Below are 16,622 nucleotides of genomic sequence, written 5' to 3'. Positions count from 1 at the left end.
TTTCAGGCTTGTTTTTTAGGAGGATTTTATCTGCTACCAAACTTTTCTCAGTTTCCAGGTAGGTGCCTGGAATGCTGGCCGATGGAGGTGGGCTGATTTCCAGATACCCACATCCCCCTCTTCCCTAACACTCTCAGTGCTCCACAGAGCCTGAGGCACAAAGCGCTTACTGCTGCACAGAGGGAGGCGTCAAACTCGCACAAAATTCAAGCTGTGTTTTGCTTGTCCTCCTCGGGACCTTTCCTTAGTCAACTGCTTTCTTTGGCCTAGTTCCCTGTCCTGTAACAGCACAGGACCCTGGCAGAAGACCCAGATCCCTGTCCTGACCAAAGCCCTCACCACCTCACACTCCTGGTCTCTCTCCTACTGAAAAAGCACACCCAGCCCACCTATGCAGATCCAAGGGGCGGCGGTAAGAGACCTCCTATAACACGCAGTTGTCACTCTGCTACAAGGCCACAGTTCCACAACACACCGTTCCCTTGGTATTCCAAGCAGTGTTATTCACATAGGCCGCACAAGAATGCTGCCCTCTGGAGTTGTGCAGAGGCAGTACTACTAACCTACCTCCACTTGGCTTTTAAAATACTTAAAACATCCACATAGGTCTGATATTTAATGCCATTCCAGTTTCCCAAGAGGTGATAAAGCAACATACCAAAGTCAAAAACTTCTAAGGAAGCACAGGAAAAACAGATGTCACAGGCACTTGCGTTAAGGCAACAAGCCTGGATGTTACTTCTCTGACCACGTCCAAAAGCAGAGAAATCAGCAGAGATCCAAACAAAACCCTTCTGCCTCAAAAACCGCACATAAGCCAGGAAGCGCGCCCAGGAACCTCGGAGGCTGCGTTCAGTGCAGGGAGCCGGCCCTGGAAGCCTCCTCTGCCAGGTGCGGCTGCACAGCTGAGCCACTCCTTCTCCCGGACTTCCTGCAACTCCACGCGGCGCTAACCCTCTGGTTAACTCCGTCTCCTTCTTTTCCAGATGCGCCCAGGGGAACACCCAGGCGACTGTTGCATCAAAAGCAAGCTTTAGGGATGGCGTCCATAGGGCCCTCGACAGGTTTTTCCTCATTACAAACCCTGAACTTCAAAGAGGTAAAAAAAAATAAGCCCAAAGTCAGCAGATCGTAAAACGCATAAAATTCATAAAACTCGGCACCCCGGGTCCAAAGGGGCTGTTGCGCCAGGCTCCCCGGTGCCCACGTCACCAAACGTCTCTGAGGGCCTCGCACCCGGCGCTGGGCGAGACCGCAGGGCAGCGCGGGGCCCTTTCGATACCGAGGGGACGACGGGGCGAGGCCTTTCGGGCAGGAGAGGCTGCCCGGGAGGCGACGGGGCTCCGAGCGGGCGGTCACCCTCCGCCGGGGAAGGGCCGCAGCGCCCCCGGTTCTCCCGGCCCCCCAGTGCACGCTCCCGCTCGCAGTCCTGTCCCGGAACCCCTATCGCATCCCGGTCTCTAACCGCGGCCGGGCAGGCAGGCCGGAGGGAGCACCGGCCCCGGTCTACTCTCGCCCCGCGCAAGGACCTCCGCCCGACCCGCCCGCGAAGCCCCCCCTCAGCGCCCCTCTAGCTGCTCCTCGCTCCACGTGGGCGCCAGGGACCCCGCGGCTGGACGCCGGGAGCCGGGGAGCCCCAACTCTGGCTGCAGTGTCCGGAGACCCAGCCAGCCCGCCCACTCGGCCTGGGACTCACGGCTCCATCTCGACGCCCTGAGCTCTCGGCCCCGGCCCGCGCGTCCCGAGCCTGCCGGGCGCCGCGCAGCAGCCTCGGCAGCCGCAGCCGGAGCCGGAGGGACAGCGGCCCCGAAGCTGCCGGCAGCTGAAAACTCATCAGAGCGCGACGCCGAGGTCACGTGCGCGGAAGGGACTCTCACGGCGGAAGGGGGCGCGCGGCGCGGAGCTGGGCGGGGTCGGGGGCGCGCGGAGCGGGGCGGGGGTCGGGGGTGCGGCAAGGGGGGTGGGCACGCGGCGAGGGGAGTGGTCCCGCTTCGTGGCCCCCTGTGAGGGCGGAGCCCCACGGCCGGAAGCACCCAGGCTAGCCCTGAACTGGGGCTCAAGACGGAATGAGTGAATGAATGACTTAATTTACTTCTTGTCCCTAAGGCAGGGAAACTGCTCATTCATTCACTCCTACTTCCGGAGTGTCGGGGCGTAAGCATGGGCCTCGGGAGTCCATGAATGCCCTGCAGTTGTCTGGAAAACGCTACGGATGTCTGCATTTTTCTAGGGAGAGGAGCTATAGCTGTATATTCATTCCCAAAGGGGCTCGTGACCCCCAAAAAGGTTAAAAGCCAGGGCAAACTTCTGCCACCCTGAATGATGACAGACCTTCCAGGCTCTTTCTGGTAGCTTCTCCCTCAAGCCGCTTTTTTTTTTTTTTTTTTTTTTTTTTGAGACGGAGTCTTGCTCTGTCGCCCAGGCTGGGGTGCAGTGGCCGGATCTCAGCTCACTGCAAGCTCCACCTCCCGGGTTTACGCCATTCTCCTGCCTCAGCCTCCTGAGTAGCTGGGACTACAGGCGCCCACCACCTCGCCCGGCTAGTTTTTTGTATTTTTTAGTAGAGATGGGGTTTCACCGTGTTAGCCAGGATGGTCTCGATCTCCTGACCTCGTGATCCACCCGTCTCGGCCTCCCAAAGTGCTGGGATTACAGGCTTGAGCCACCGCGCCCGGCCTCAAGCCGCTTCTAGACTGCAGCTACGCACAGGGTGAGAGCTTCCATCCCAGGCTCTGGCCCTGGGGAAGGATGCGCTGTGGATCCTGCATCCCATAGAGCTGGAAATGGACCTGAAAGTGCAAGCCCCACTCTGCCCGGCGCTGCAACAGGAGTGGGGATCCGGGGCTTCGACACAGTGTGAAGAGACCAGTGGACCAAAAGCACCTTTCTGATTTACCATCTTGGCTCACTGTTCTCCATTTCTGTAATCAAGAATGGATGAGAACCAAGGTTTAGATATTTCTGAGATTCTCTTTGGAGCATTACTCAAAATGTCCCGTGTTCCCCTGTGCTGTGGGTTTAAAGTCGGTCTGCATGAGTTAAATAAAGGACTCCCAGGCTTCCTTTGCAATGTACCCTCATTCATTCACTAAACTGTAAACAGGCTTACTACTGGCAGAAAGGTGTGGACATGAATAAAACAGTTCCTGCCCTCAGTGAAATTACAGGCAAAGAAAATTACCAACAGTAAGTTAGGTACCCTTAGCTCAGGGTGCTACAGTGAGGAAGGGTGCCTAACTCGCCTTGGGGGAGTGGAGAACATAGGGGAGAGAATGTGCAGAGTTGGGGCTGAATCTGGAGGGTGAGGTGGATATTAGGAAGAGCGGGGGGAAAAAGGGGAGATACCAAGCAAAGCACAGTCTGAGCCAGGACACCAAGGAATAGTAACACAAAATTTCATTAGTGCTCTGAATCCTAAACCGCAACTCTTCAAAAAATAACAGATTATTTCTCAAGTTCTTTTCATACACACGCAGAGGGAAAGGGTTCTTCATAGCAGCAAGACCACAGAACACAAACCCGGTACCTGCCGGGACAGACTTAACAGAGACGTGGGGCGCAGGAAGCGGTGAGTCGGAGGCAGCTCTATGAGCTACAGTAGGGGTCGCCAACCCCGGGGCCTGTTAGATTACAGACGTGAGCCACCGCACCCAGCCCAAACATGCATTTTCATGTGACACCTTCTGTTAAATGTTTAGGCCTGAGGATGCCTCCCTGCTTGAGTCCTTACATAAGGAGCTGCAGCCTGGCATAGTTAACATAAAAGAGAGGACACCCTAATTGAGGAGGATGCTTTTGTAACAAACAGCTGAGTCTCAGCCAATCACAGCCACTGAGCTTCTGTCATTCGGGTGGTTAGCTGATTCAAATAAGCTAGAACACAAAGCTGTAACCAATCAAGCCGTCTCTGAGCCTCAGTTCCACTTTCTGTCCATAAATGTTGTCCAACCACGTTGCAGTCCCGGAGTCCTTTGAACTTGTTGGTTCTGAGGGCTACCCAATTCTAGAATCACGAAGAAAAGCTATTTAGGATCTTTAAATTTGCTGTCATTTTGTCTTTCGACACTTCTGATTCTAAAATGTTGGAAACTAATTTGAAAAAATATCTTAAACCCTGGGAGGGACTAAACAAAGCACATTTGCTGGCCACATTTGCCTAGAGGCAGCCAGTATCTACCTCCAGCCCAGAGCGGCATGAGGTGACATGGAAATCCCTGCTCTGTGCCAGCTGCCTGGCCTCTCCTGAGGCATCTCCAGCAAGAGGAAACTCTCGCCACCCCAGGGACCACTGGCCCTTACTGTGCATCTGGCTCCGAACTACCTCCTGGCAACTCCTTCCTGTCAGATCCCACTGGATTTGCTGTCCAGTGTCACGCAGGTCAGCAAGAGGCCTCTCCCAACACTCCTTCAAGGATGTAAACAACCACGTGGCTCCTCTTCTCCCGTCATACTCGTTTTCTCATTTATTTATTCTTCAAACATTAATGGAGCACTCTGTGTGTGCCAGAAACAACTCTCAGCTCTGGAAACACAACATGAATAGACAGATGAGGTCCCTGTCCTTTTCTAGTCAAGAACAAACAATAACCTAAATAATTACTTAATTGGCCGGGCATGGTGGCTCACGCCTGTAATTCCAGCACTTTGGGAGGCTGAGGCGGGGATCACCTGAGCTCAGGAGTTCAAGACCATCTTGGCCAACATGGCAAAACCCGTCTCTACTAAAAATACAAAAATTAGCTGGGCATGGAGGCGGGTGCCTATAATCCCAGGTACTTGGGAGGCTGCAGCAGGATAATTGCTTAAATCCAGGAGGTGGAGACCGCAGTGAGCCGAGATCCGCCACTGCACTCCAGCCTGAGCAACACGGCAAGACTCTGTCTCAAATAAATAAATAGTTACTTAATTACAGCTGTGATAGAAAAGGAAATGAAAGGTGCTATGATCCATGTCATGAAAAGGGGAAAGGGACCCAAAATATTCTGGGCTCTAAGAAGCCTGCTCTGCTCTATCAGCCATTTCTCATATGACCTGTTTGTTTTTAAGACAGAGTCTCGCTCTGTCACCCAGGCTAGAATGCAATGGCGCAATCTCGGCTCACTGCAGCCTCTGCCTCCCACTCAAAAGATCCTCCGGCCTCAGTCTCCCGTGTAGCTAGGACTACAAGTGTGCACTACCACACCCAGCTAATTTTGTATTTTTTTGTAGAGACAAGGTTTCACTATGTTGTCCAGGCTGGTCTTGAACTCCTGGACTCAATCAATCTGCCCACATCAGCCTCCCAAAGTGCTGGAATTACAGGCATGAGCAACCATGCGTGGTCCATGACCTGTTTTTTTGTTTTGTTTTGTTTTTTAGAGACAGGGTCTCACACTGTCCCCCAAGCTGGAGTGCAGTGGCATGCTCATAACCGACTGTAACCTCAAACTCCTGAGCTCAAGCAGTCACCCCGCTTCAGCCTCTCAAGTAGCTGGGACTACAAGCACATGCCACCACGCCCAGCTAATTTATGTATTATATGTATATAAATTTTGTAAGATAGAGTCTCACTATGTTGCCCTGGTTGGCCTCAAACTCCTGGACTCAAGCAATCCTCTTGCCTCAGCCTCCTCCGTGGTTGGGATTACAGGCGTGAGCCACCAAGCCCGGCCTACGTGATGCATTTTCAGATCCCTCCATATTCACTTCCAGGGCCACTGCTCTGAGCATTCTTCTGCTGCACAAGTTTCCTCCTTAAGCTCAGAATGAGCTTCATTTCAGGTGAGGTCCGTAGAAGTCCAAGAATGAATTCATGTCTTGGCGGCTTCAGCCCACTCAGCCCGTTATTCCATTCTCATGACATATCCACAGCTCTCCATCTGAGATCATGCCATCTTTTCTTTTTTTTTTTTTTTTTTTGAGACGGAGTCTCGCTCTGTCACCCAGGCTGGAGTGCAGTGGCGCGATCTCCGCTCACTGCAAGCTCCGCCTCCCAGGTTCACGCGATTCTCCTGCCTCAGCCTCCTGAGTAGCTGGGACTACAGGCACCCGCCACCACACCTGGCTAATTTCTTGTATTTTTAGTAGAGACGGGGTTTCACCGTGTTAGCCAGGACAGTCTCAATCTCCTGACCTCGTGATCCAGCCGCCTCGGCCTCCCAAAGTGCTGGGATTACAAGCGTGAGCCACCGCGCCTGGCCGGATCATGCCATCTTAAGAGAATAGCCAGCATTTGCTGAGCACATGCAAAGCTTGAGACCCTGGGATATGAGCTGGTCATTATCCTCATTTTACAGATAGAAAACTGAGGCCCGAGGGAGTGATTCTTCTCAGGGACTACTGGTAAGAACCCAAGTGTCCTGTCCCCAAGCCCATGCCCTTCGAGGGCCAGTGTCCCATGCAATGGTGAAGGCAACAGGGACATGGTGACCAGCAGAGGCTGGGCACAAACGGGCCACCGGGTATAGTCTCTCCAACCACAGTTATTCAGCCCACATTGATAAACTTTGCTTTTATTTAAAAGCCTTCTAAAGTCCAGATATACCATGTCCACAGCATTCTCCCAGTAATCTCACTTAATTGGGGAATTTGAGCCGTGTATGTGTGTGTGTATATGTGTGTGTGTGTGTGTATATATATACACATATATATATGTCTGAAACTCTACCTTATTCCAAAATGAATCTAAGACATCAGAAATTAGATTGGTCTGACATCACTTATTCTTAGAAAAATCCCTACTCACACCTAATATTCATTTCATTTTCTACGAGCCAAAAAACCATCCTTTTAAATAATTCCTTCCAGAATAGGACCAAAGTCAAGCCCACCAGTCCATAGTTAGCTGACTCCTACTCCCTGCTATTTTTCTTTTTTCTTTTTTTTTTTTTTTTTTTTTGAGACGGAGTCTTGCTCTGTCACCCAGGCTGGAGTGGAGTGGCGCAATCTCGGCTCACTGCAAGCTCCGCCTCCCAGGTTCACGCCATTCTCCTACCTCAGCCTCCCGAGTAGCTGAGACTACAGGCGCCCAACAACGTGCCTAGCTAATTTTTTGTATTTTTAGTAGAGACGGGGTTTCACCGTGGTCTCGATCTCCTGACCTCGTGATCTGCCCGCCTCGGCCTCCCAAAGTGCTGGGATTACAGGCGTGAGCCACCGCACCCAGCCACTCCCTGCTATTTTTCAAAGTTGATAGCAACTCAAGAGTCTCATTTGCAAATTTCTCACAGTTCTAGAGGCTAGAAGTCCAAGATCAAGGTTCTGGCTAATGAGGTTTCTGGTGAAGGCTTTCTCCTGGCATGCAATGGCTTCTCACTGTGTGTTCAGTTCACACTTTCCTCAGTGTGTGTGTGCAGGGAAAGGGAGAGGGAGACAGAGTGTCTTCTTCTAAGGACACTAATCCTATCAGAAGAGGGCCCCACCTATACCTTCATTTAACCTTAATTACTTCCTTACTCCAAATACAGCTATACTGGGAGCAAGGGCTTCAACATATAAATCTCAGTCCATAACATCCATATATGGAAGATTTTGTAGAAAAAAAGGAAATTGATCTGCGTGCTCAGTGCAGAGAGTATAGAAGAATTCAGTACCAACAACTCTAATTCTCTATTCTTCATTCCAAGGCAGGAAAATCTCACAATCCAGGCTTCCCCTCAAGCAAAGTTATAATTTGTGACAGCTGATGTTAGAGACATCTCTTGACCTGAGGTTTTGACAGCTCCCAGATACCCATCTTCAGTTGACTCAACCTCTCTCCAAAAAGCACAGCATGAACTGAGGTGCTTCCTGTGGTGCTTAGTTCCCTCATGGAGCTACCTTCCCCAGAGCCCCTCCCTCCCATAATTGGAAGGAGGGTTTGTACCTTGCTGGCCCACTTGCAGCAGGCATGGGAGCTTACTTTCCAGTGGCTCCTTTACTCCTAAGCACTGATCCTTAGAAGCAAGAGTCTCGCTCGCTCTTACTGCTTCAAATGCTTTATCGTGCTCATCAAGTTTTATAACACCCACCAGGAACACAGGCATTCTTCTGCTCAGCACTTACTGACAATATAAGGCCATTAGTTTTGCTTTCTGGTCAAAGTACTTGTTCCCATTACTTATTACAGTATAATGAACGATGCTAAAATGTAGCAGGTCTATTAGTTGTCTATTGCTACATAAGAAATTGCCCCCAAAACTTACTGGCTTGAAACAACATTTGTAGTCTCACAGCCTTTGTGGGTCAGGAATCCAGTGCAGCTTAACTGGGTCCTCTGGCTCAGGATCTCTCACAAGACTGCAATCACGGTTTTGGCTGAGGCCGCAGTCATCTCAAGGTTCGACTAGGGAAGGGTCCACCACCAAACTCACACAATGTGGTCATGGGCAGGCTTCAGCACTTCACGGGCTGTCGAGATCATTCTCAATTCTTTGCCACATGAGGCTCTCTATAGGGCAGCTTACCATGTGGTAGCTTTGCTTCTTCCGAGTGCACAAATGAGAAGAGCCAGAGCATGAGAGCAAGACAGAAGTCACAATTTTTTATAACCTAATCTCACAGATGACATCCCACCACTTTTGCTCCATTTTGAGCTTCAGAAGGAAGTCAGTAGGTTCATCCCACACTCAAGAGGTGAGGTCATGCAAGGGCATGAAGACCAGGATGTGGGGGACCACTGCAAATATTTCTGTCACCGACTACAATGGCTTGAAATAAGCTGATTACTTCTCATGGTTCTGTATGTTGACTGAGCTTAGTTGGGCGGTTCTTGGCTTGGGGGTGTCTCTTGAGAATGCCGTCAACTGACAGCTGGGACTGTGGTTGTGTGGAGGCTCAACTGTGCTGGTGTCTAAGTCCATCCTGTGTTGCTGTAACAGAATACCTGAGGCTAGGAATCCATTACAAAAGAGGTTTATGGGGTCAGGCATAGTGGCTCACGCCTATAATCCCAGCGCTTTGGGAGGCCAAGGCAAGCAGATCACAAGGTCAGGAGTTCGAGACTAGCCAGTGAGAGACCATCCTGGCCAACATCGTGAAATCCCGTCTCTACAAAAAATACAAAAATTAGCCGGGCGTGGTAGCAGATGCCTGTAATCCCAGCTAGGAGGCTGAGGCAGGAGAATTGGTTGAACCCAGAAGGTGGAGGTTGCAGTGAGCTGAGATGGTGCCACTGCACTCTAGCCTGGGTGACAGAGCGAGACTCCGTCTTGGGGAAAGAAAAAAAAAAAAGAGGGTTATTTGGCTCGTGATTCTGGTGGCTGGAAGGTTTAAGATTGGGCAGCTGCATCTGGTGAGGGCCTCAGGCTGCTTCCACTCATGGTGGAAAGTGTAAAGGGAACCAGCATGCACAGAGATCACATGGCAAAGGATGGCAAAGGGAAGCAAGACAGAGAATCTGAGGAGGCCAGACTCTTTAACAACCTGCTTTCATAGGAACAAATACATTCCCAAGATGGTAAAAACTCACTCACCCCCATAGAGGGCATTAATCTATTCCTGGGGGATCCACATGACCCAACCACTTCCCACCAGGCCCCACCTCCCAACACTACCACATTCAGGGTCAAATTTCAACATGAGTTTTGGCAAGGACAAATCACATCTAAACTATAGCGGCTGGACCTCCAAAAAAAAATGATGTCTTCACTTGCATGTCTAGTACCTGAGCTGGGACGGCTGGAAAGCTGGGGGCTGGCGAGGCAGTTTTCCCCCATGTGGCTTTTCCAAATGGCTAGCTTGGGCTTTCTCATAGCATAGAAGTCTCAGGGTAGTGAGCCTTCCACCACAGTGGCTGATTGCTCCTAGGACAAATGTTCTAAGGCACCAAAGCAGAAGCTACAAGGCTTCTTACGACAGCCTCAGGTGTCATTCAGCATCACATTTGTTGGTAAAAAAGAGAGTCAACGCCAGCCCAGATCCAAAAGGAAGGGACAAAAAAAAGTGCATGAATCCTGGGAGGTGCACCGCCTTTGAAGATAGGCTACTGTGAAAGTTGTCAGAATTAAAATGGAGTCACTTGTATTAAAAACAAAAAACAGGCCAGGTGCAGTGGCTTATGCCTGTAATCCCAGCACTTCGGGAGGCTGAAGAGAGCGGATCACTTGAGCTCAGGAGTTTGAGACCAGCTTGGCCAACAAAATACAAAAATTACCTGAGTGTGGTGGCAGGTGCCTGTAATACCAGCTAGTCATGAGGCTGAGGCAAGAGAATCACTTGAACCCAGGAGGCGGAGGTTACAGTGAGCCAAGATGGCGTCACTGCACTCCAGCCTGGGCAACAGATCAAGACTCCATCTCAAAAAGAATACCAAAACCAAAAAAAAAAAAAAAAAAAATCCTGACAAATAGAGCCAGAGAAGGTCATGAAGAGAAGGATTCTCATGCATAAATGCTTGATAACAAAAACTGTAACAAAAGACTAAAAAAATCATAACCTTGTATAAAGACCATTGAAATACCACACTTTTGCGAGGACATATGCCCAGTAACTGCCTGTCCAGCTTCAGACTGGGCATCCCCCTTGTGAGTGATCCTTGTAGCCAAGCATAATTAACTCAAAACAAGTATGTAATCCTCCCCATGTTTCCTTTAAAAACCTTCATCTTTCCATACCTCCCTGAAAAAGCACATAGTTCACTATGGCACACATTCCCACTGCAATGCCCTATTCCTGAAAAAAGTATTTCTTTTAGAGAGCCTCTTTGTTATTTAGGTTGACACAAATGTGTCAGAAGTGGAATCAGGAAAAGGATCATTATGGGAAGGAAGTGATGATTCTTTTTTTTTTTTTTTTTGAGACGGAGTCTTGCTCTGTCGCCCAGGCTGGAGTGCAGTGGCGAGATCTCGGCTCACTGCAAGCTCCACCTCCCACGTTCACGCCATTCTCCTGCCTTAGCCTCCCGAGTAGCTGGGACTACAGGCGCCCACCACCATGCCCGGCTAATTTTTTGTATTTTTAGTAGAGACGGGGTTTCACCGTGTTAGCCAGGATGGTCTCGATCTCCTGACCTCGTGATCCAGCCGCCTCAGCTTCCCAAATTGCTGGGATTACAGACGTGAGCCACCGCGCCCGGCCAGAAGTGATGATTCTTTTTTTTTTTTTTTTTTTGAGACGGAGTCTCGCTCTGTCGCCCAGGCTGGAGTGCAGTGGCCGAATCTCAGCTCACTGCAAGCTCCACCTCCCGGGTTTACGCCATTCTCCTGCCTCAGCCTCCCGAGTAGCTGGGACTATAGGCGCCCGCCACCTCACCCGGCTATTTTTTTGTATTTTTTAGTAGAGACGGGGTTTCATCGTGTTAGCCAGGATGGTCTCGATCTCCTGACCTCGTGATCCTCCCATCTCGGCCTCCCAAAGTGCTGGGATTACAGGCTTGAGCCACCGCGCCCGGCCTGATGATTCTTAGAAGCGTGCGGTACTCAAGCCCTCTGAACTCTCTGCTGGCACAGCTTGCCTTTTTGGCCATGGCAAGTCTTCTCTCAGGTCCACACTCCCAGCTTTTTGATATTATTCTGGATTTGTTTTGGTTATAAGGTCGCCTTAATAAAGGCTGCCTTACATCCCTACTAGGATGATAAAATACTTTTTTGTCTTTTCTGAAGTCCTTTTTGGTAGAAAGACATGCTGGTTTGAGTACTCTGGTTTCTGCAGAATTGACATTCTGTTTCTGAGCCGTGTGTTTTCTGGTTAATTTACTTTTGCTTCTTTCTAAATGTCTAATCTAATATTTTGTTTGATCTGCATGCTGAGTTAAAGCTTGTGACTACACTGATTTTGGTTTAGTTATGTGTCTGTAAATGATTTGTCTTTTTTCCCTTGCTTGTTTCTCAAAATCTTCCAAGAGAAAAACAAACATTCTAAATGGTAGGCATATGATGGCTAGTTAAAAGTCACTATCTAAACACTGTCCAAACTCCTGACATTCGCTGACAGAATTTACAGGATTTCTTTTGCTCCTGAGAGATTAATAAAAAACCAGAATGGGATTCTCAAGTCAAGTCAATGGGATTCTGTCAAGTCAGGTCTTCTGGGACTCCGGCTAGCTGTATATTGTGGCTTCTTTTCACACACATTTTTAAACTAATAGACAAATTACATCAAGAAACATTCAGAACTCAAATGATCTTTATCTGAATTCTCTAAAAACACCTCTGCAACTACAGAGTTAGCATGTAAACTCTTCTAAATTCTCTATCATTTTTTTCTGCTTACTTTAAATCTGCTGACTTTTCTACTGGAGTTGAGATAAAACTCACTGCTTACGGCATTCCAGCCAAGATTTTTTAAACCAAAACCCACAACCTAGACCTAAGGATCATCTCTCTTAAGGTAAATTTAGTTTTGCCTAATAATTGTTTAGGATATTGGAAGTTAGTTGAAGGATTGATAGTCTAAGGAAAAAATTAGATAAATGTTTATAAAAGGCTCACAGATCAAACAAGTCAAAATCTTGAGCTCAGAGCAATAATATAAAGTGTCTCTGGCATAAAAATTGCTTTTTCTGCCGCACAGGGGCCAAAAAGAAAAAGCCAAGCAAACACAGGAAACCCTGCTAAAATGCTTCCCTGTTCACATTAACCAAGCAAACCAGATGGGCAAACAAAAGATACATTTGTTACCAGTTCAAGGCTATTTGAAGAGTTTGCTTCCTTATACAATTCAACCAGTCCTAGCTAAAAGGTAAACACTGAAAATGTAACCCTAAACTCATTTAAAACTGAAAAAAGAAAAAGTCCGCGTAAAAGATTTTTTAAAACCAAACTGCTTTGTCCAAAATCTTGGTCCACCATCTTCATTAGATTACCTATCAGGGCAAATAAAGTTCAGGCATGTGAATAGGTGCCTGGATCCAGCTGTCTTTTATAAACCCATGAGTTTATATATTTTACTGTCTCATGACTAAAATTCTAAAATGAAAGCTCTAAGATATTTCTGTGTGTGGATATGTTTCAGGGCATTTACACATATGTACGTGTATTAAGTTTTATGTTATGTCTTCATGGTAAGATCTAGCATGGACCCTTAAATTCTGTTCAGATTGTCTTAGATAAATGAGCATTCATATAAAATATAGTAAGTCCTCAATGCTGTGAATAGGTTGTTGGAAACTGTGACTGAGCAAAACAATGTATAATGAAACCAATTTTTTTCCTCATCAATGTTATAATGAAATAGCATTGGCCAGGTGCAGTGGCTCACGGCTGTAATCCTAGCACTTTGGGAGGCTGAGGGGGGTGGATCACCTGAGGTCAGGAGTTTGAGACCAGCCTGGCCAACATGGTGAAATCCCGTCTCTACTAAAAATACAAAAGTGGCTGGGCACGGTGGCTCACGCCTGTAATCGTCGCACTTTGGGAGGCCAAGGCGAGCGGATTGCCTGAGGTCAGGAGTTCGAGACCAGACTGACCGACATGGTGAAACCTCATATCTACTAAAAATACAAAAATTAGGCCGGGCGTGGTGGCTCACGCCTGTAATCCCAGCACTTTGGGAGGCCGAGACGGGCGGATCACGAGGTCAGGAGATCAAGACCATCCTGGCTAACATGGTGAAACCCCGTCTCTACTAAAAATACAAAAACAAAATTAGCCGGGTGTGGGGGTGGGCACCTGTAGTCCCAGCTACTGGGGAGGCTGAGGCAGGAGAATGGCCTGAACCCGGGAGGCAGAGCTTGCAGTGAGCCGAGATGGCGCCACTGCACTCCAGCCTGGGCGACAGAGCAAGACTCCGTCTCAAAAAAAAAAAAAATACAAAAATACAAAAATTAGTCGGGTGGTGGTGAGCACCTGTAATCCCAGCTACTCAGGAGGCTGAGGCACGTTCTGGTGAGCTGAGATCGTGTCATTGCACTCCAGCCTGGGCAACAGAGCAAAACTCCATCTCAAAAAAAAATAAAAATAAAAATAAAAATAATGAAATAGCATTGAACAAAGTGACATTATTTAAGGACCTGATGGACGTTGTTTCACCCAGTCACAGTTTCCAAGAACCTACTAATGACATTAAGTGCCGACTTGCTCTCTGTATTAATTAACCCCAATGTGTTTTAGTTCATGTGACTTAAGTATATCTTTAATAAACAAACTAGTTTCTAAATTGTTGATAAAAATAAAAATGTCTTCACAATTGTCAATATATTAATATATTGTTGCATGGGTTTTGTGGCAGACAGTTTTATATTGGTCTTCATTAGATGTTTTCATGCATTAGGGTTTTTAACACAAAGATTATAAAACTATAAACCCAGCTTAAAATAAAACTTTTTGTACAATTATTTTATAAGACTAATTTAATATTGTTGGTTTAATAAAAATAGCTGTATCTTCTGAGTTACTGACAAAATAACCATATATTTAAGGTTCTTAGGTGAACACCTGATATGCACAGGCTATAAAAATGGTTAACAAACTAAGTGATGACTGGCTTTGTCTAGTATCTCAGTTTTAGTAAGTAATCTAGGTATATAATTGTTAAAAATAAATAAATTTTGTAAATATAAATGGTATACATGTTTATAAATAACCTTTTTATGTAATTTAAAAACTTCAAGTTTTATGGTGTATTAAACAATAGGTATTCATTAAATGCCTGGTTCATTTCCAAATTTTTTATTTTTTTATTTTTTTATTTTATTTTATTTTTTTTTTTGAGACGGAGTCTCGCTCTGTTGCCCAGGCGGGAGTGCAGTGGCCGGATCTCGGCTCACTGCAAGCTCCGCCTCGCGGGTTTACGCCATTCTCCTGCCTCAGCCTCCCGTACAGGCGCCCACCACCTCGCCTGGCTAGTCTTTTTGTATTTTTTAGTAGAGACAGGGTTTCACCGTGTTAGCCAGGATGGTCTCGATCTCCTGACCTCGTGATCCGCCTGTCTCGGCCTCCCAAAGTGCTGGGATTACAGGCTTGAGCCACCGCGCCCGGCCCCAAATGTTTTATTTTTTATTTTTTTTGGAGACAGGGACTCTCTCTGTCACCAGGCTGGAGTGCAATGGCACAATCACGACTCACAGGCAGCTTCGACCTCTCAGGCTCAAACGCTCCTCCTGCCTCAGCCGCCCATGTAACTGGAACCACAGGCACACACCACCACACCTGGCTAATTTTAAAATTATTTTGTAGGACTAGGGTCTCACCATGTTTCCCAGGCTGGTCTCAAACTAGACTCAAGTGATTCTCCTGCATCAGCCTCCAAAAGTGCTGGGATGACAGGCATGAGCCCCTGTGCCTGGCTGACGGTTTCTATTTCTGCCACATTTTTTCCTGAAAGCCACTTAATTTCTCTAGTTTCAAGACAGAATTTTTTTTTCCTTCAGAATGGTAATTTCACTTCTTGAGGTAGAGTTTTCTTTTTTTTTTTTTTTTTTTTTTTTTGAGACAGAGTTTCACTCTTGTTGCCCAGGCTGGAATGCAATGGCACAATCTTGGCTCACCGCAACCTCCACCTCCCAGGTTAAAGCAATTCTCCTGCCTCAGCCTCCCGAGTAGCTGGAATTACAGGCAAACAGCACCATGCCCGGCTAATTTCGTATTTTTAGTAGAGACGGGGTTTCTCCATGTTGAGGCTGGTCTCAAACTCCTCACCTCAGGTGATCCGCCCACCTCGGCCTCCTAAAGTGCTGGGATTACAGGCATGAGCCACTGCGCTCGGCCTAGGGTTTTCGTCTTTTTTTTTTTTTTTTTTTTTGAGGCAGAGTCTCGCTCTGTTGCCCAGGCTGGAGTGCAGTGGCGCGATCTCGGCTCACTGCAAGCTCCGCCTCCCGGGTTCCCGCCATTCTCCTGCCTCAGCCTCCCGAGTAGCTGGGACTACAGGCGCCGCCACCACGCCCGGCTAATTTTTTTGTATTTTTAGTGGAGACGGGGTTTCATTGTGTTAGCCAGGCTGGTCTCGATCTCCTGACCTCGTGATCCGCCCGTCTCGGCCTCCCAAAGTGCTGGGATTACAGGCTTGAGCCACCGCGCCCGGCCGGGTTTTCGTCTTAAAGCTTCTCAGGTTCATCTCTCAGAAGCTCAACTTTGGTTGCATTTCATAGCACATAATTGGCAGGTCACACATCACTGCCTTCAGCTCTTTCTTCCCGGATGAGGTCTGAGACGGTAACTCTCTCGTTCAACCTTTTCATCAGCTCCTGTAACTTTTGCCTTCAGTTCTAACTCTGCTATTATGGCCCACTGCTAAAATGTTTATCTTGAAGACCCGAAGAAGCAATCTTTTCCTCCAGTACAACTTAATTCTGTACTCTTGCCTTTTCTTGATGTGTCTGAATTGTTCTATGTAACAAGGATATTTCACATGCTCTCACTTTCTCTAAGATCCATGTATTCCCCGCTCAAAGTACTAGTTTTCTTGTGTATATTCCTCTATAATATAGTGTACACTCAACATCTTGAACACACTCTTCCTGCTTCTGATTAAATTTAAGTACCTTTCATCAGGTTCAATTTCTGAGATAGCCAAATGGGCTTCCCATAAGGAAAAGCAATAAACTGCAGGAGGTTTTCCTTCACCTTTTGGTAACTGGCCTAAAAAAACCACAGGATTTATATTTTATTAGGATAACTTCCTGTGTTATCTCTATTAGATTTTTGATTACTCAGGAAAACTGAGCTTTAAAAGGGTTAAGGTTTTTTAATTTCCTTTTTTTTTTTTTTTTTTTTTTTTTTGAGACGGAG

General features: G+C 47.5%; 1 protein-coding gene across 4 annotated transcripts in view; it reads right to left on the bottom strand.

The window, feature by feature from the left end:
• The window catches only part of TMEM181 (transmembrane protein 181), a 110,124-nt gene that overhangs the window by 75,707 nt on the left and 17,795 nt on the right, over positions 1-16,622 (bottom strand). For 3 of the 4 annotated variants that reach the window (XM_077999618.1, XM_077999613.1, XM_077999614.1), the window contains exon 1: positions 1,697-1,840. The exons of the other annotated variant lie outside the window; for it this stretch is intronic. Coding sequence is in view for 1 of the 3 variants with exons in the window: in XM_077999614.1 (XP_077855740.1) it covers positions 1,697-1,704 (8 nt within the window). In the remaining 2 variants the exon portion in view is untranslated. Of the gene's footprint in view, positions 1-1,696; positions 1,841-16,622 lie in introns of those variants that run through there. 4 annotated transcript variants of the gene reach the window in all.

Source organism: Macaca mulatta, chromosome 4 (assembly GCF_049350105.2).
Source record: "Macaca mulatta isolate MMU2019108-1 chromosome 4, T2T-MMU8v2.0, whole genome shotgun sequence".
Taxonomy (NCBI): Eukaryota; Metazoa; Chordata; class Mammalia; order Primates; family Cercopithecidae; genus Macaca; species Macaca mulatta.
The sequence above is the reverse complement of the archived record's forward strand: the minus strand, read 5'-3'. Positions and strand labels throughout refer to the sequence as shown.